The sequence below is a fragment of the Galeopterus variegatus genome, unplaced genomic scaffold (assembly GCF_000696425.1).
Source record: "Galeopterus variegatus unplaced genomic scaffold, G_variegatus-3.0.2 Scaffold234, whole genome shotgun sequence".
NCBI classification, from domain to species: Eukaryota; Metazoa; Chordata; class Mammalia; order Dermoptera; family Cynocephalidae; genus Galeopterus; species Galeopterus variegatus.
Genome location: NW_007726345.1, coordinates 109,149 through 128,296, shown reverse-complemented (window position 1 = coordinate 128,296; position 19,148 = coordinate 109,149). Strand labels below are relative to the sequence as shown.

General features: G+C 49.0%; 1 protein-coding gene across 1 annotated transcript in view; it reads right to left on the bottom strand.

Moving 5' to 3' along the window:
- The window catches only part of STK32B (serine/threonine kinase 32B), a 131,900-nt gene that overhangs the window by 63,807 nt on the left and 48,945 nt on the right, over positions 1–19,148 (bottom strand). The window contains exon 3 of the mRNA XM_008566327.1: positions 10,019–10,056. Within this exon, the coding sequence (XP_008564549.1) occupies positions 10,019–10,056 (38 nt within the window). The remainder of the gene's footprint in view (positions 1–10,018; positions 10,057–19,148) is intronic.

The window sequence follows — 19,148 nt, the reverse complement described above, 5'->3', positions numbered from 1 at the left end:
CATGTTGAGTGTTCTCTTCATTTAGGCCTTGTAATTTCCTGGGTAAATTTATTCCTAGATATGTTATAGTTTTGGTCAGTATTTTTAATGGGAATGCTTTCCATTTATTTTTCTTCCTAATTGTTGCTAGAGTAATAAAAAGCCACTGAGTTTTGTTTATCCATGTCCTAAGTTGGGCCACTTTATAATCTTCTGTGGCAGAAGCTGCTCGTTACCTCCCAATGTCCCATCTCCCCTTCCCACACAGTAATGGAATGTTTAGCTGTCTCCACCATGCCTCTTCCTCCCCCCCTCCTGCCTCAGCCCCTGTGATGAGATAACTCCAAATGGGCATCTATCAAATGTATGAGGGCCCAGCGGTAGCCTGGTGCAATTATCTCACTGGGACCTACATGGCCAAAGCCTACGAAAGCAGAACCCACATAAGTTTGAGTAGACCCTATGTGGGTTCTGCTCGAAAGGAAAATCAATTCTGCATACTAGGACTTGTTTAGGCGCAGTGAATCCCCTCTCGATTTGTCCTCTGGAATCCGCTCTTTGATGGGTGCTGTGCTTCCCTGGGAATTCCTGGGAGTGGGTGCAGAGCAGGAGTTAGGATGGAAGGGGATCTTCTGCAGTATCCTGTGGCTTGTTTCCCTTTTATCATACTTGAGTTTGGAGTTAAGTCTGGTGTGACCATCTGTCCCCATCTCAGCTGGTTTTAGGATCCACATCATGCCTAAGCCAGAGGTCAGCATAGTGCTGCTGAAACCAAGCAACCAGAGCCCAAGGGAGATGAGAACCAGGGCAGTGCCCCAGCTGTCTCACGCTCACCGCTGGGAGTAACTGTGCTGCCCTGGCACCGGTGCCAGTTGTAATGCTGGCTGCCAACCTCTGACACAGGGTCACACGTCCCAGCACCCCACAGACCCATTCTTTCCCTTCCACTTATCTTCATGGAGATCATAGTGAACTTATCACAGGACAGTGGCAAAAGGGATAAATAGACACCTAATCAAATCCCATGGCACAAGCTTATCCAAGCTTCATTTGGCTTATGGCAGAACACATCTTCGCTTGGCAGAGAATGAAATGATGCTTTGATTTTTTTCTGTTCCATTTGATTTGGCTTCCTTCTGTACCTTGGTAATGGGGTGAGAATGTGGGGCCTTAAAAAACAATCTGTCTGTCCTAGGCTGCCCCTGTGTGTGAAACGGCAGCTAGTTAGCAGCCTTGCACACCCCTGGTTTGCTGAGCCCCTTCACTGAGACTTGGGAAGGACACTCCCACCCCCAAGTACCTTCCCCCCATGCACTGAGATTCCATAAAGCCTGGCCCAGCATGTGTGCTCCATTTGATCTGTCGCTGTGTGGAAACCACCTAGCCCAAGGCTTTTGAGAGAACTCAAAAGGTTTTAGTTTCTTTCACCTTTTCTCTACTTCCATGGCTCTTAACGTCAAGCCATTAGATTTCTGGGTTAATTAGTTACTTCCACAGAGCCAAGGCAACTGACTAGTACACTTCCTTCTGCCTCACTGTGTTGGGCATGTGATTTTATGCAATCATATTTATTAACCACAGTGAATAACATTTGCGGAGAGGATTTTTATTACACTTTCCCAACCACGATCTGCTCCTTACAAAGCCTTCCTAAGGCCCAGTGCTTGATCCTGTCTTTCAACACTTAGAATCCTTTCCCTTTCTCCTTTCTCTGCTGCCTCCTGGGCCAGGAGGGGAGACACCACATTTTCCATCTCTCTTGCAGAGAGGGCTGTGGATGGGATTTGGGTTCTGCTGATGAGATCACTAGGGTGAAGTCTAGCGAACTGGATACAGAGCCCATCTCTCTTGGGCAGCGTCCGGGGTGAGTGAGCTTGACAGATGGGTGTTGCTGAGGAAGGACCTCTCTGAACAGTCTTGTCACCCCTTCATGGTGTGAGCAGTTGAGGAAGTGACTCTCCAGCCCAGGGCCTGGCAGCAAGAACCCGAGCCCCAGGGGGATTTCACCATGAGGCCCTTTGCCTTCCTACCTCATTAAGCCACTCTCTCTTGAGGGCAATGAACTCCGACAGATAAAATGAACTAAGAATATGCATCTGCCCAGGGATGGAGCTGCCTCCACCCTGGGTCATGGGGTGGTGAGACCGTTGCTTCCCCCCACTGTGTCCCTAACTCACTCCAGCACCTAAGGCTGCTCTCCAGACAAGTGTGTTTCGTGAAGGCAGGCCCCAGGTGTCTCCAGCCCAGTATCACACACCATCCTGGGAACATAAGCAATGAACGTTATTCTCAGCAGGCAGAGCTGGAATGGGGCCCCAGCATTAGTGGGAACATAGGAGGGAAGGACTTGCCCTCACTTGTGATTTCCACAAGAAGGGGCCTGACCTAAGTTCATTAGCCTCTTTCCACCCCTCACTCCCTGTCTTAGGGCATTCAAGCTGCTGTAACAAACTGTCATAGACGGAGTGGCTTATAGATTAGAGAAATTTATTTCTCCCAGTTCTGGAGGCTGGAAATCTAAGATCAAGGCACAGCAGATTCAGTGTCTGGTGAGGGCTGCTTCCTGGTTCACAGATAGCACCATCTCACTGTGTGCTCACAGGGTGGAAAAGACAAGCCAGCTCTCTGGGTCTGCTTTTGTAAGGGCACAAATCCTGAGGCAGGACAGAATAGGAACACACCCCAGGGAGGCTGCTCATAAATATTCAGGCTGGATCAGCACGAGCAACCTCCTTGCCTGGCAGTCATTGAATCCATAATGAGCTGACGACCACTTAGCCACCCCACCCCTCAGTGTGCTACACCTGGAACTTTGCAGATTACAAAAACTGCCGCACCTGTGCACTAGGGGGAACAAAAGTGCAGACGGCCGCTATGTGACCTTCTACCTGTGATGCCAAACTGGACAGGACAAAGCTAAGGGAAAAGCGACCCCACTGCACATGAACAAAAACTTCAGAAACTCAGGGACACGTGACAGGAAGCTGATGGAACCTGTGTCAGCATATTAGGACTTAATCACCCTAGATCCTCCCCCATGACTGAATATTCCTCCCCTTAGTTCAGAAAGAGAAACACCCTCATCCCAGAATAACACATAAACCCTCCTCGTAGGAATCCATGGCGGTGTTCCTCCCGTGAGGAGATGCCTGCACACCTTTCTGCATGTACTTTCACTTTACCTGTTATTTGAATGTTCTGTCTGTCTGGCCCTCTCTTCCTTTCCTTTCTCTGAGCAGTGCAATGTGGACTCCACTCGGTACTGTGAAAGACTTTTCTATGCTGTTTGACCAAAAATGTGGAACCAAAAATGGGAATGGTAACAATCCCATTCACAAAAGCACCACTATGATCTAATCAGCTCCTAAAGACCCCATCTCCAAATATCATCACGTTATGGGTCAGGACTTTAACATATGAACTTGGGGGGGACACAAACATTCAGATCATAGCACTCCCCCTTAGGGAGATGTAGTAATTATGTGAAGGGTAAATTTGGGTGAACACTCAGCTTGGTTCTGCCCGGTTCCTCTTAGGGGACCCCTCTATGGTCTTACTTGGGCACCCCTCACCTGGTAGGGGATCTGGAAGGTGAATCCATCTCTATCTGGGTCCTGAGGTAGGAGCCCCTTCTGGCTCTCACAAAAATCCAAGCCTTTATCAGCAATGAAGATGATATCTGGGCCTCTATCTGCCACTTCCTTGTTTTATTTCCTGTTTGTTAAAATCCCACCTGGGGAAGATAGGAGTGTTATTGATTGAACTGTGCCCCCCTCAAATTCATATATTGAAGTCTGAATCGTCAGTACCTCAGAATGTGACTTTATTTAGCAGTAAGGTCTTTGCAGATGTCATTAGTTAAGATGATGTCATACTGGAGTAGAGTAGGCTCCTAATCCAATACGACGGGTGTCCTTATATGAAGGGAAAATTAGGACTCAAGCACCTACACAGGGAGACACCAGGTGAAGATTGGAGTGATGCCACCACAAGCCAAGAAACTACCAGAAGCTAATAGGTCCTTCCCTAGGGACTTCACAGGGAGCACAGCCTGTGAACACCTTGAGACCATGGTTTGTGGAGCTTTGTTATGGTAGCCTTAGGAAATACAGGGGCTATTTGATAGGGGCCTCAGAGTCTCCCATAGCAGCTCTCTAGGGCTGTAAGACTCTCCCTTGACATCGCACTATAGTAGAAACCTCCCTTCCTGGCAGCCTCTGAACAGAATCTCACCGCAACTTTCAAGGACACCTAGGATAGCTTTCAACCACATTCCTGTGCTGTCCTTAAACTTGTGCGTGGAATCCCATCTAGAATAATGGCGTCCACTCTTGGCTCCTCAGACTCAGCAGGAACACTTCTGTCCCCAAGGTGTCTGGGTGGCTCCCTTCTTCCGCCTCAGCTGCCTCAGTCACTGTGTCTGATGCTTTGTAAACAACACACCCAATTTTTAACTTCCTGGAGTCTCCTCTTCCTGGCATGCTGGGGAGAGTGTATAAAGTGTTGTGACAAGGGAGAAGGGGTGTCAACACAACCATTTTGGGGGGCACTGATCACATTTATCAACAAATATGTTCGCAACAGATGGACAGGAAATTCTCTGAAATGAGTCCTGTCAATGAGTGTTCTAAACTACAGCACATCAATACAAAAATTGAGCACAGTAAGGCCAATAGATCAGGAGACGGCTTCCACTGAAAAGACAGTTTGTTATTCCTGGTTCCCAAGAAGAGTGGGCACGCCGCACCATGGGGGCCAAGGTGGGAGCCCCACGGCTGGTCAGGAAGAGGGGGGTGGGGGCATGAGGGCAAGAGCCTGTACTGTGGCCTCTGTGGGAGGGACAGGCAAGGCAGGGTAAGCAGGACTGGGGAAGAGAGCTCCCCACGTGGAGAGGACCAACCTGCCCACCTGTGCATGCAGCTCCCTCCACAGCCAGCACTTCTTCCACCAATCCTCGGGTAGCTGACCACACTAATTGTCTCAGTTCCTCTCTGGACCCCCGTTAGTAAATGTGGCCTAGCAGTGCCCTTCCCTTCTGACTCTAGGGTTGGCCAAGTGGCTCGCTTTGCCCTCTGTGATGGTGGCAAACGTGATACAGGCTTGAGTGACTGGGCTTCCCCTGCCCTTGCCTCTGCTGTGGCCGTGAGAAGGCCATGAGGACGAGCCAGCCAGAGGAGCAGAGCTGAGGCACCCAGTCAGCCAGCCAAGGCCAGATGGTCAGAGACAGCCAGTCAACCCTCAGTCACGGGTGGGAGCCCTGCCAACGTCACTGGAGCTGCCTACCTGACCCCAGCTGACTTGGTCTTAGGAGCAAGCCTAGCCAAGGGCAGCCAAGCCCAGCCTATGGCACCTTAAAACCACAGAGATATGAGCCAACTGGTGTTTCTTGTTTATGCCATTAAAGTTACGTTGTTACTCATTACTCAGCCTTTTTGTACCAACAGACAATGGGTACAACCCTCCCTTCCCTCCACGTCTTTAAGTTCCCCATCGCCTTGAGTTCTTGTCCTCAGTCTAGAAACACATTCAGCTCTTGTCCCCACCCCAGCCTAAGATGCTGAAACTTCTCCAACTCTCTTTTATCTCAAAGTACGGTCTTTCTCTGCTTCTGCGGCTAGCCCAGAGATGCCAAATGAAAGTGCCCTTTCTAAGACATAAAACCCACCCTGAAAGATCAGAAAGCAAAGCAGATGCTGGGAGAGCAGAGAAGCTTGTGTGAGACGCTTGCATTTTGGGTAGCTAGCAGATATTGAGTATCATTAATAAAATATTAATGAATTTATTTAATTATGTTTATATATCATTGGAAACACAACTAACCAGCTTGTTCTCTGAGAAAACACTTCATGAGACCAATGATGGAACTCTTTAAAATAGCAACACATAGTCATCTGTTTTGTAATGCAATTTACAAAAGGTGCCAGAAGATACCATCACAAATGTGCCCTTATGACCCACTCGGGGACATGTACTCATTATGTTTAAAATGGCTAGCACATATTTAATAGTAAAGGTTCAGAAGGGATAAGATTAATAAATTAAAACCCACGAAATAAATCACCAGAAATGCATATAATTAAATTCCTGCCCTGAGGTCCAAAAGGTGCCAGCGTTCCTCGTAGAGTCCCTGCCAACGTCTCCCCAGGGTGAAACATCAAATGTGACTTTTCACCTGATCACTGGACCCAGGTTCCCCCATTAGCTGCAAGATCACGGGAAATCTCTGGCTGGCTTTGGAAATACACACCTGGGTGGTTTCAATATGCAGAAGAAGGCTTGGAAATGAAACTTCTCGGAGCTTTTGGTAGAAATAGTAGAAAGCTGCCCTCTTCCTCCACCAGCTCTGACTTCCCCAGCCCCACCCCGTGTCCTGGGAATCCAGATGCACTCATAGGCTGATCCTACTCAGGTGGGTGGTGCTTTAGAAGACCTGGCCTTGCCCCTGGCCTCCTGGGGCCTCCTGGGACCCCCTATGAGTCCTCAAGGGATTTCTTCTGAATCCTGGGCCCATGCATGAGACCTGAACCTCAGTGGCACCTCCATCCTGCAGGAGCGAATGAATGAGTGACCTGAGCCAGACTCTGTCACCTGCTCCCTCACAGTGGCTGCCCACTCCTCCTGCTTGCCTGATGTCACAGACTGAATCGTGTCTCCCTCAAATTTATATGTTGAAGTCCTAACCAACTGGGGAGTACTTCAGGATGTAACCATATTTGGAGGTAAGGTCTTTATAGAGGTAATTAATATAAAATGAGGTCATTGGGGTCGGCCCTAGTCCAATATGCCTGGTGTCCTTACAAGAAGAGGAGATTAGGATACAGACACACACAGAGGGACGATCATGTGAAGACATGGGGGAAAAATGGCATCTACAAGCCAAGGAAAGAGGCTGCAGGAGAAACCAACCTGCCGACACCTTGATCTTGACTTCTGGCCTCCAGAAGTGTAAGAAAATAAAAGCCTGTGTTCGAGCCCCCAATCTATGGCATCTTGTGCATCCCAGCCCAGTAACACACCAGCTCTCTGACCGGACTGCCACCTCGCCAACCTGCTTTTCACTTCAGCTTCCTGTGGGGCTGGTCTGCTACCTTCCAGTCCATTTTCCAACCAGCATCCTGAGCGATTCTTCTAAACCACAAAGCTGATTGTGTCGGCTTCTGCTTGATCTTGTTCCTCAGTGGCTCCTGTGGTCCTCTGGGTAAACTCCAGACCACTGAACATGGTAACCCCAGGCCCAGCGAGACGCGGCCCCACCCTTGAGGTGGAGCTGGGAGATGAAGCGTGGCTGTGCCGGCGTCCTGATTCTCAGACAGCCATTTCTCTGTCTGCACTGCTGCCACCTGGGCCCTCGCCATGCCTTTAAGATCTCGCTGCCATGGTGCTGTCTTCAGGATAGCACTGTGCATGCCACCCCTCCCGCCACAGGCCTCCTACACCTCCCGAGCTTCCCTAGATCCTCCCCAACGACTCTGTGGGACCCACAAGGGCCCAGCCCGTGTTTGTCATCTTCATTATGCTATTCCCAGAATCTGACACAAAGCAGGTGCTCAAGAAAGATTTACTAAGAGAAAGACAGAAGAATGGGAATGGTCAAAGAGTCAGGCTCTAGTACAAAGGTTAATCAGCTTCCTCCATGCTCAAGGGAGGGGAGAAAGGGCTGTGGCCATAGACTCCTCTCTTGCCCTTCTCTCCTAGTAGAGGAGATTGGTCTTTTCTGAGAATTCCCTGCTCCTAAATTTCTTTTCTGCTCTGTCTGGAAAGCCACTCACTGGAAAAGGCCATTCACTGAGAGGGGATATCAGCCATTCACCTTTTAGTATGAAATAGGGTAGTCAGAGCTGTGTCCCCCAAACTAGTGGAGACTCCTTGATGAAATGGGAGCTTGGAGAAGAAGGGAGAGTTTGGGTGCAGGGACCCTGGGGAGTGTGCAGGATGTTGCAAACCCAGAAGGCAGAGACAGGATACCATGAAAGCCAGCCATGCATGGCAGGACGAAGGATGGGGAGCTCAGAGGGTCAGGATGGGATCCAGGAGGAAAGTGGGAAAGAGCAGAGGGGGAGGTTGGGAATGGTTGGAGAGAGGGAGGTGAGGTGCGATGGACAGAAACCCAGGATCACAGGCACGAGGAAACCCAGAGGAGGCTGCACAGGAGTGGCCTGCCCCCATCCTTCCTCCATGCAGCAGCTTCAGGAGACTGTGGCCAGGGGTGGTGAGGATCGAGTGTGGACTATGGAACCAGACAGGCCTGGGTCACCCACTGTCTCCCTGAGTCTCATTTCCTCATCAATAGAGTGGCTGGATTATTCCTATTAACTTGTGTTCCTGTCTGAAATTTGCTTCTGGACAGCTATCCAGGGCCTGAAGTCCCTGCCCCAAGGTCTCTCTCAATCACTAGGCAGGGCCCTGAGGATCCTGGCTACACCCCAGCCCTCCAGACCCCTGCTCCTGGACAGCCTTGCAGAACCAGCCTGTGCCTCTTCTCACCTCTGCTGCACTTGCTTCTGTGATCGGACTGAACAGAGAAAGGGGACAGGAAGAGGGCAGATGTTCTGCCCCTTACTGGGCACTTTGCATGTACTGGTGCTGTGCTGGGGCTGACCTTCACTGTCTCACCTCGGACCTTCCCCTCCCCTGCGAGGCAGGTTCAAGCCCTAGACTCAGAGGTGTGGTCACTTGCCCGAGGATGTATGGCTGGTTGGGGGCTCAGCTGAGCTCCCCTTTGGAGGATCTTGACTTTTAGACACTTTTAGATCTTCAGCCTTGATTGGGCACTCCACTCTGCCTAGCGCCCCTGGTGCCTTGAGGCTGTCACTGACCTTCTGCTCAGGACATAATGATTTCAATCCCCTGCCCCAAAGTGCTCAATCTGGCTTCAGCATCTCATATTGAGATGCAAACGGTCCCATCCACTGCTCCCACACCCTGAGGCCTGCTGCTGGAAGGTAGGACATGCTGAGCCCTGCTCGTGACACATGGAAGGTTCCAGAAGAGCCTGCAGGGGTGGGAGGGAGGGCAGGAGAAGCTGTGTAGAGGAGGTGACAGATTCACCCCTGCATGCCTCGGCAGCACCTCAGAAGAATTCCCACGTACTCACTCCAGCCCACCTCCCTGAAAGGTCTCGAGAAACGGGACCCTGAAGAATTTAGCGTTCCAGACGGTGATGAGAGTTGGCCACCGGCATCAGCTGCATTCAATTGCCAAGTCCGCCGAGCATTCCTGGGCCGTGCCCTAGACCTGTAGTTCTGAAACTTCGCTGGGCATTATGTCCCCAGAAAGCTGACACAGAACACAGAGGCCTAGGCTCACTGAAACAGGACAGGGCCTGGGCTTTGATTTTTACATGTTCCCCAGGTGATTCTGCTCAGGCCAGAGTTGGAGAGCCATTGACGCGGTGCCTTGCTACTCAAAGTGCCTTCCACGAACCAGCAGCGTTGGTCTCACCTGGGAGCATCAGAAACGCAGAATCTCAGACCCTGCTACATACCTACTAAATCAGTGTAAGAAGATGCCCCGGGGATCCACACGTGCATGAAAGCCTGAAGAACTGAACGTGGCCAACCAATAGATGAGGAAGGACCTTGCAGATTATCGATTACTAAACTTGGGCTGGACAGGCACACGCTCTCTCGTTTCATCCCCATGACAACCGTGGAAGGCAGGTCTCATTTCTCCATTTTACAGAAGACAACACTGAGGCTCAGAGAGGTGAGTGACTTTTATGAACCATAGGTTCATAGGTTGGAGGAGCTGGGATTGGAAACCCAGGGATCCCACGCCAGCCCCCACTGCTGCCCTGTGGTCCTCACACTAGGATGCGAACAGCAAAGACTTCAGAGGCGAAACCATCATGTAAGTGCCACTCAACTTACCACGACAGGACACAGACTAGGAATTTATGGAGATGTTCATCCACCAGGATTGAAATGAAAAGAGGATTTTCTCATCAACCCTAAAATTCGACTCACCAGGACCCGCAATTTTTAGTGCCCTCAAACTTTCCACTGAAAGAGTCCCTATAAAAGATTCATAGCAGACTTACCATGTTCGTCCAGCAGTATGTTGTCAGGTTTGATGTCTCTGTAAGAGAAAACAGAGAAGCTGGCAATGTCATTCCTGGATCCCTTTGATGTGCACATAGACACGTTCAGGAGAAATGTGGACAGCGCCCTGGCATGCTCAGCGGGACAGTAATTAGCATGACACTGGAGTGTCTGTGTTCTTACTTCCTTCTCTTTCCTGGAACTGAGAGTAGATTGAATATATTTTTCCCTGAATATTCTTAACTTTTGGCTCTCAGCTCCAACCATAATGGTCACAATAGTGACTGCTCATTGAGCATGTGGTCTGAGCTGCATGTGGAGACACATTCCCACCCTGATGTCCCAGCCCTCCCACGTGCTGCTCCTGGGGCTGTGGCCCCCACTTCAGGGACAGAAGAACTGAGCTCCTTGGATCTGCAGACTACAGTCTTTGGGCCAAATCCAGCCCTGGGCCTGCTTTCGTGTGGTCTGTAAGCTAAGAGTCATTTTTACATCTTTAAAGTGTTGTAGAAACAAAACACACACATGCACAACGAGAAAGGGATATACAACAGAGACTAATGTGGTCTTCAGAGTCTAATGTATTTCTTATCTGGCCCTTGATGAAGAAAGTTTGTTGACCTCCTTTTAAGGTAACACAGTCAACCACATGCAGCAAAATCTGGGCTGGGGAGTTTCTGGAAGGTTCTACACTCCATGATTATTACAGCAAAGGGCCTCCCGACTCCAAGTGGAGCTTCTTAAAGGAAGGGGCTTTGCTCTCTTCACCTCTGTACCGCGGGACCCAGCATAGTGCCCGTCAACCGCAGACACACGTGAAACACCAGTGAGTGTAAGACGGGAAGAATGACGTTGAGAGGAGCGTGGCTTCGACCCCAACTCACTCGCGATTGGCACGCAGTCGCCGAAGCTCTGTATTAAACTGCAGATGTTAGTTAGAAACGCGTGCCCCCTATTTATGATAAATGTCAAACCACTGAGGCCCATGACAGCTTTCTTCGAAATGAAGAGCAATTGCTCCCGAGCTTATCGAATGTTAATTCTACCTGGAAACACACCATGGTTATTTGTAATAATGTGACGCAATGTCTATGGGTTTGGGGTTGAAAGAAACACTCAACCTCTGTATTTAAATTTTTATTTTCACTGTGATTTTTCAAGCCCATGAATATTGATGAGCATTAAGTAAATGGGCTCCTGCTGTCTGGTTCGTCAAACATGCACTGGGAACCAAAAGACCAATGTGGAGGCGTGTGGGGAGCCCCCAGGGGAGAATGAACTTGAGAACTTACAGAATTAGAACAAAAGACTTGAGAACTTACAAAATTAGAACAAAATGTAGAAGACCCAGAGTCAAGTGTTTGGGGATCAAATCAGGTAATACTCGGTCCCTGCCCAGATGCTCCCAGCAGGGTTTCTCAAGAGAAGGTGAGAAAAGGGAAAATAAATCACGTGTCAGGAATGAGAACACAGCAGCAAATGTTGCAGCTCGTGCCTTCAGGTGTCCCTGGGACTGGGATGACCTTTTCTGGGGAGTTGGCATCAGGGAGGAGATGGCCCATGGCCACCAGCGAGTGTGAACCATGGAATGCCTCCCAGTGCCACAGCTAAAGACAGAGTCAAGACAAAGGTGGTGTGGGGGTGGGATGACAGACCTAGAAGATGCGACCTGCTGCACTGGGTTAGTGTCCCCCAAAATTCATGTCCACCCAGAACCTCAGGATGGGACCTTATTTGGAAATGGGGTCTTTGTAAATGTCATTAGTTGATTATCTCAAGATGAAATCACCCTGGATTTGGAGCAGGTCCTAAATCCAATGGCTGGCATTTTTCCAAGAGAAAGGAGATGGAGATTTGGACACACAGAGACACAGGAGAGAAGATGGCCATGTGAAGACAGAGGCAGAGACTGGAGTGATGCAGCCACAAGCCAAGGAATGAATGCCTGGGGCCACCAGAAGCTGGAAGAGGCCAGGAATGGATTCTCCCCCAGAGCCTCCTGGGAGACAACAGCCGTGACCACACCTTGAATTTGGACTTCTGCACAAATCTATGGGAGAATAAATTTGTGTTGTTTAGGCCACCAATTTTATGGTAATTTGCTGTGGTAGCCACAGGAAACTAACATGACTGGCATGGTGGACAGAGAGCTGACAGAGGAGGACAAGTCTTCAGTGGCAGTCGGGTCCCACTGACCTTGGACAAGCCCACTGACCGTCCGAGCCCTGCACCCATATTTGAAAGGCCCTGCTCACAGTGACTCGTGTTGCAAGAACAGGGTGGGGATACAGGCGTGACCAGCTTGGTCACTAGACTCCACAGCTCCAAGGAAAGGGGCTGGCTGTCTTGTCCAGGATAGTACAGCCTGAGAGCTAGACTGCCTGGGTTCCAACTCCAGCCAAACTACAGCCGCCTCTCCTCCTAGCTGGGTAAGCTCTGTCTGTGCCTCAGTTTCCTTTGCTGTGTAGATTAAATATCTGATACATAATACACATTCCTTCTGTGTCAGCTCTCAGCATGGAGCAGAATCTCAAACATTTATGGGGTGTCCCCTCTGTGGTCACGAGGGACACGTCATGAATGAGACATACCTGGCCGAATGGAGCTTGCATTCTAGGAGGGGAGACAGGCCAGAAGGCATGTGAAGAGATGGCACGATCGCAAGCTTAGACAAGTGCTTTGAAGAAAGCCAACCAGGGTCAAGGAAAGAGACCAATAGAGAGGCCTTACTCTTGGTAGATGGTCAGGGAAGGCCTCTCAGAAGAGGTGGCATTTGGTGACATCTGAATGGCAATAATGAGCCAGTTGTGCACAACCCAGGGAGCAAGTTCACATTCTGCAGAAGGCTAAGAAGATAAATGATTTGACCTGTGACAGGCTTCAAGCCCACGGAACAAACGGTGTCACCCCTTTGATGCAGTTATGTTATATGGCAGAGTTGATGGGATGCTGTTCCCGGGACTGTGTTACGTTATGTGAGGCTCAGACTAAAGTGAGAGCCCCCTTGCTGGCTTGGGAGTCATGAGCTGCCATGTGTGAAGGGCCACATGGCAGAGAAATGCAGGTGCCTCTAGGAGGTGAGAGTAGCCTTCAGCCCATAGCTAGCAAAAAAATGGGGATCTCAGTCCTGTAGCTGGAAGACCTGAATGCTGCCAACAACCACAGGAGCTTAGGAGAGGACTCCAAGTTCCAGAAAGGAATGCAGGGCAGCTGGATTGCAGTTTTGTGAAACTCTAAGCAGGAGATCATTCAGCTGTGCTTGGATTCCTGACCCATGGAAACTGGGAGAAAGTAAACGTGAGTTCTTTTAAATTGCCAAGTTAGTGGTAATGAGTTACACAGCAATAAAAAATGAATCCACCAGCTTTCTGATCTTGGGCAACTTACTCTGAGCCCCATTTTCCTCATCTGGATAACGGGAATAATAGCAGCTATCTTGTTGCTGTGTGTGTACAATGAGGCAAAATTTGCTCAACGCTTAGCACGTGTGGCTCCTGGAGTGTGAAAAGTGCCAAAATAAAGGATGGTGCTGGAACGACCATTGCTCTTTTCTAAGGAGCTGGGCAGATCCTCGAGGTTTCAGCAAAGTGAATTACGTCGCTCTCATACGAGACACCCTGGCAGACTCCTGCGAAGCTGGTGGAGGAAACGGAGGGTGAGTGAGTCACTTGGGATTTAGTAGAAGAGCATTTATGGGCAAAGCATCTTATCAGAGCCTTCAGTTCAGCCGGTTTCAGGACCATTTCCTCCCGCTCTATTTTCCACATTGATCTTATCTCAGCTCTGGCGCATCATCCTGTTGAAAATGGCTCTTACGTCCAGAAAGGGCACTAGAAGTGATGGCAGAGGCAGTGACAATGTTTTCTGAGGACAGGCCCATAATTTCAGAGCTGGGCTAAATGACACTCTGATGGAAAGTGTGCATGTGAGGCCATAAAACCCAGTCCTGTTCTTGAATTATTCCCCAGCCCCCAAATAAAACCAAGTGTAAAATGTCAGAGGGACTATTTTAACAAACAGCTTGGAAAGGGTTCTGATTCAGGGGCGCCCGTGAGCAGACTGCAAAGGAGGGCCGAGAAGACATTCCTGCATGTGTCCCTTTGCGGGGGTTTCTTAGTGTTCTCTGCTGGAAACCTGACCCAACAATAAAGACTAATAAAAACCTGGTGGAGAAAGAGTCAGGCTTCTGAAGTGAAAATCTGTGGCTATTTTACCAGCAGTGAGGGGAACCTGCTGCTGATGCGCCTGGGACAGGTGGGGGAGGTGGAAAAAGATGGAGAGACTGAGTTCCAGTCCTGAATCTGCCTCTAGCTGGCCATGTAGTCATGGGCACGCTGCCCTCTTGGAGCCTCAGTTTCCTCAGCTGTAAGTTAGATAATAATACCTACTCCCCATGGTTACAGTGACGATTTGAAAAGATGGTTCTTATGAGAGTAACCAGCGCAGGGCCAGGCACATGGGGGCATGATTGTTATTGATGACAGGGAGCAAAGACATTTCAGTACTGAGGCTGGGCCAACAGAACAGGCATGGGGAAGGATGGCAGAAGGGGACTGCAGGCATTCTGTGTGGTGTTGACCCCCAGCTCAGCCAGCCTGAATGGGGCTACGCACAACCCACCAGCAGGCCGACATGGGACAGGAAGCCAGTGAACTTGGTTCTCAAGTTTTAAAATCTCTCACCACATTGGCATGGATCATTCTTTTAGAAACTGAGCAACACTTAAGGAAATACACATCATCACTACTCAGTCAATAGGATTTCTTTCTTACCTCTGTCTCTTGCTTCCCGGGAGGGCAGGGACCAGGTACAAACCACGGCCCCCAACACTGTGCCTTGATGTTAATAGTCATCCTGATAATATTAACAGCAAACCTCTGTTGAGTGCTTTTGTGTGCCAGGTGCAATCTGAAGTCCACTTTATGTGGACTTAACTATATATAGTGTGGCTAATCGGTATCAGGTCCTATGCAGGTGCTTTATGTATCACTTCGCTTAATCCTGACACAACTCTAAGACATGTTGCTACTTCTATTTTATCGATGAAGAAAGAGCTATTCACAGAGGGTCAGTGATGTGCCAGGCTCACCTTGTCACTTGTCAGAGGTCAAACTTTAGCAGAGATTAGACTCATTCTCAAGTTGATCTCTAGATCGATGTTTTCTGGCAGGGGGTTGGGGAGGGGGAACTGAAAAAAAAGAATTAGGGCTCCCAGAATTCTAACATAGGTGGTAATAACTCACAGACTGTGCTTATGATAAATATCCGATTTGATTTTTAAAATCGCATTATTCACATTTTATATTTTTCATTTATTACAACATCCACATACAAGGTTGCATTTATTTTTTAATATGATCCAAATGACTTTAAAAAGTGTAAATCTGACCCTTTCCCTCCTCTACATAAATCCACTTAATGGCCCTCTGGTGCCTACCGTGCTGGTGCCAGACTTTGGGATTCATGTTCCAATATACTCTCAGAATTGAATAGTGAACACTGAGGTGTGTTGTCAACTTTAAATCTGTCAGCTAAGGACATTAAAGATAACCACCGAGCACTACCATCACATGTGTATAAAAAGAGAGAAAGTGGAGCTATTTTAACCCACAAGACCCACGAGGACACAATTTTAGAATGAAACACAGTTGTCACGTGTCCCAGGCCCATTCCTGGACAAGGTTTAGAAAGCTTTGACCCAAAGGCCCGAGTCTGAAGTCTTTAGGGCGTTTCCTGAGCTGGCCCATCCTCCTGGCCCTCTCGCCCTGTACCTGGCCATGCCAGACCAGCTATGGTGCTCTGGGATCCTCAGGATTTCCCTGTCCTTGGCTGTCAACAACAAGCACTTCTCTACTGAACACCCTGACTCAGGCACAGCTCAGTTGCAATCTCTTCCTGGGATACTGTGATGGGTTGAATATTGCCCCTCCAAATTCATGTCTACCCAGTACCTTTGATGGTGACGTCATTTAGAAATACTGTCTTTGCCAGCAAACTATTACTTTGCTAGTAAGGCAGTTTTATCCTCTATCTAAGTTAAGATAAGGTCATACAGGATTAGGTTGAGCCCTGAATCCAGAGACTGGTGTCTTTATAAGAAGAGGGGAGAGAGACACAGGTGCACACAGAGAAGAAGGCCATGAAGACAGAGGTGGAGTTTGGAGAGATGCCACTACATGCCACAGGCTACCAAGAATCGCCTGGAACCAGCAGAAGCTAGAAGAGAGACTGGGGACAGAGCCTCCAGCAGGAACCAAACACCCAGCACCTTGATTTGGGGCTTCTGGCCTCCTGAACTGCAAGAGAATAAGTTCACGCTGTGTGGAGTCCCCCGTTAGTGGTACTTCAGTGCCACCTCTGGCCCTGCCCTCCCTGCTCCCCGTGTCCCAGCACCGATGGTGCAGCTCGACATGGGTCATCTACTCATCCCTCCTGGTGGGCCAGGGAGCACCAGCCCTCAGCAGGTCCCAGCACCTGGCAGCTGCTCAGAAAAGGGTTACTGAATAGGTGGAAAAGGAAGGGCCTCGGGTGGGGGCAGACCACAGCCTCCAGTGGGGAAGCTTACAGCTCCCCCGGGTCCTCCACCCTCTGGGGCCCTGACTTCACCTGGACAAACAGGGACGGAAGTACCAAGAGAAAGGGGAAATTTTGCAGCTTCTGTCAATGTGTCCTCTCTGCTGAGACTGCCACTGAGACTGGGATGGCTAAGCCGGGGACTGGCCAGCAGAGCTGATCTGTACTGAGAGCTGACCCTTGCTGCAAGTTGTTGCAGGCACGTTGCATGTTACTCATCACAACCTCCTGTGGTTGCTGTGACAAATAGCCTCAAACGTAGTGACCTAAAAACACATGGATTTATTCTCACAGTTCTGGAGGCCAGAAGTCCAAAACGGGTCTTAGGGGGATAAAACCAAGAGTCGACAGGGCTGTGTCCTTCCTTCTGGAGGCCCTGGGGACAATGTGCTCTTGGCCTTTTCAGCCTCCAGAGGCTGCCCGTGCTCCTTGATGTGGGGCCCTTCCTGTGTCCCTCCGACCTCTGCTTCTGTGGCTGCATCTCCTGCTACTGGCTCTGGTCCTACCTCCTGTTCATCATAAGGACCCTCATGATTCACTGGGTCCACCCAGGAATCCAGAATAATCTTCCCATTTCTCAATTCTTAATTTACTCATACCTGCAAAGCCCCTTTTGCTGTGTAAGGTGACACAGTCACAAGTTTTGAGGATTAGGATGTGGCATCTTTGTGTGGGGGGGTTATTAGTCTCCCACCCAACCTTTTAGGTAGTGTTATGGATTAAATTGTGTCCCCCCAAATTCATATGTCAGAGTCCTAACCCCTAGTGTCTTAGAATGTGACTGTATTTGAAGACAGGGTCTTTAAAGAGCTGATTAAGTTAAAATGGGGACATTAGGGTGGGCTGTAATCCAATCTGACTGGTGCCCATATAAGAAGAGGAGATTAGAACATAGGGAGAGAGACTGGGGCATGTGTGCAGAAGGACGATCACGTGAAGAGGTGGCAACAGGGCGGCCATCTGCAAGCCCAGGACAGAGGCCTCAGAGGAAACCAACCCTGCCGGCACCTTGATCTCGGGTTCCAGCCTCCAGAACTGTGAGACAATTAAGTTTTGTTGTTTAAGGCACCCGACCTGTGGTATCTTGTTATGGCAGTCCTAAAAAACTAATGAGGTAGGCAATAGTTTTATCTCTATTTTACTGGACAATAAATCTGAGGCTGAGAGGAATTAAGCTTTTTCCTGTAGTCACAGAATCAGTATGTGGCAGAGCCAGAACATACCAGTTAGAGACCCAGCACTTAATCTGAAGGCCTGGAAGCAGTTCTTTAAATGTACACACAGCCTACTACGGTAGTTCTGTCTTGCATCTGACATGAAACCCCATGTTGCCACCCAAATTTTCCTCTTGCTTTATCCTTCAGGAGGGAATGTGTATCTCAAGCCATGCTTGGGGCTTGTTGATTTTTCTTTAATCCTGCAAGGAACAACATCAGCATGGTTGATGCTGATTAATTCAGTTCAAAGCTGTGCCTCTCCGTGAGGCCTGATGTAAATTTGGTTACTAAGGCAATTGCATTCAGCTAATTATTCCTAAGTATATCTCATGGAGATTTTGAAGCTTTCAGGATTCATGAACATGCCCAAGGACACACTGGGCTCATTGGTTCCTTCATGGATGGGTGACCCAGCAATGCTCTCCCTAGGCACAGTGAAGAGGGTTCCCTACCCCAGAGGTCAGACTCCACCAGTCTACAAAGCCTTCACAGACCCGCCCAGCTCAGCTGTCTTTCTTTTTAGTTGCTCTTGGAATGGTGGACTGCCATGCTCTGTCCACGAGTCAGCCCGCTCCTCAGACTGTGACCTCCTCAAGGCGGGGGTCATTGCAGCAGCAGATGGAAAACCACACGAGTGTGTGGAAGGTGGGATGCCTGCCCACAGGTCTGCAGGGCTAAGAGCCAGCCTGCAATGGTGGACAAAGTGTCAAAGCCCTTCACGCATGCACAATAGCCCAAATCCTTACTCTACTACTGCATGGGCCTCAGTTTTCCTCATCTGTAAAATGGGGATTAAATGAAACAATGTATGTCAAGGGCATACCCAGTTCCTAACATATAGTAGATGCTCAAAAAGTGGAGATTATTTGTCCCATCTCCTGTATCTACCCCCCACTTAGCAAGTTTAGAAGGAACAGGAAGGGACAGAAAGAAAGACTGAGGGGCTGACCCCAAAATGGTTATGAACATCCCTCACATTTGTGCAATCACCGTTCACAAAGCCCTTTCCTTTTTTTTTAAAAAAAAAAAAAAAAAAAAAAAAAAACATTTTATTTTGTCGACATACAATGTGGTTGATTATTGTGGCACTTTACTGAAACCTCCCTCCCTCCTTGTTCTCCTCCCTCCCACCCAACAATGTCCTTTCTGTTTGCTTGTTGTATCAACTTCAAGGAACTGTAGTTGTTATGCCTTATTCCCACCTGTTTTTTTTTTTGTGTGTGTGTGTGTGTGTGTATTTATTTATTTATTTTTAGCTCCCACCAATAAGTGAGAACATGTGGTATTTCTCTTTCTGTGCCTGACTTGTTTCACTTAATATAATTCTCTCAAGGTCCAT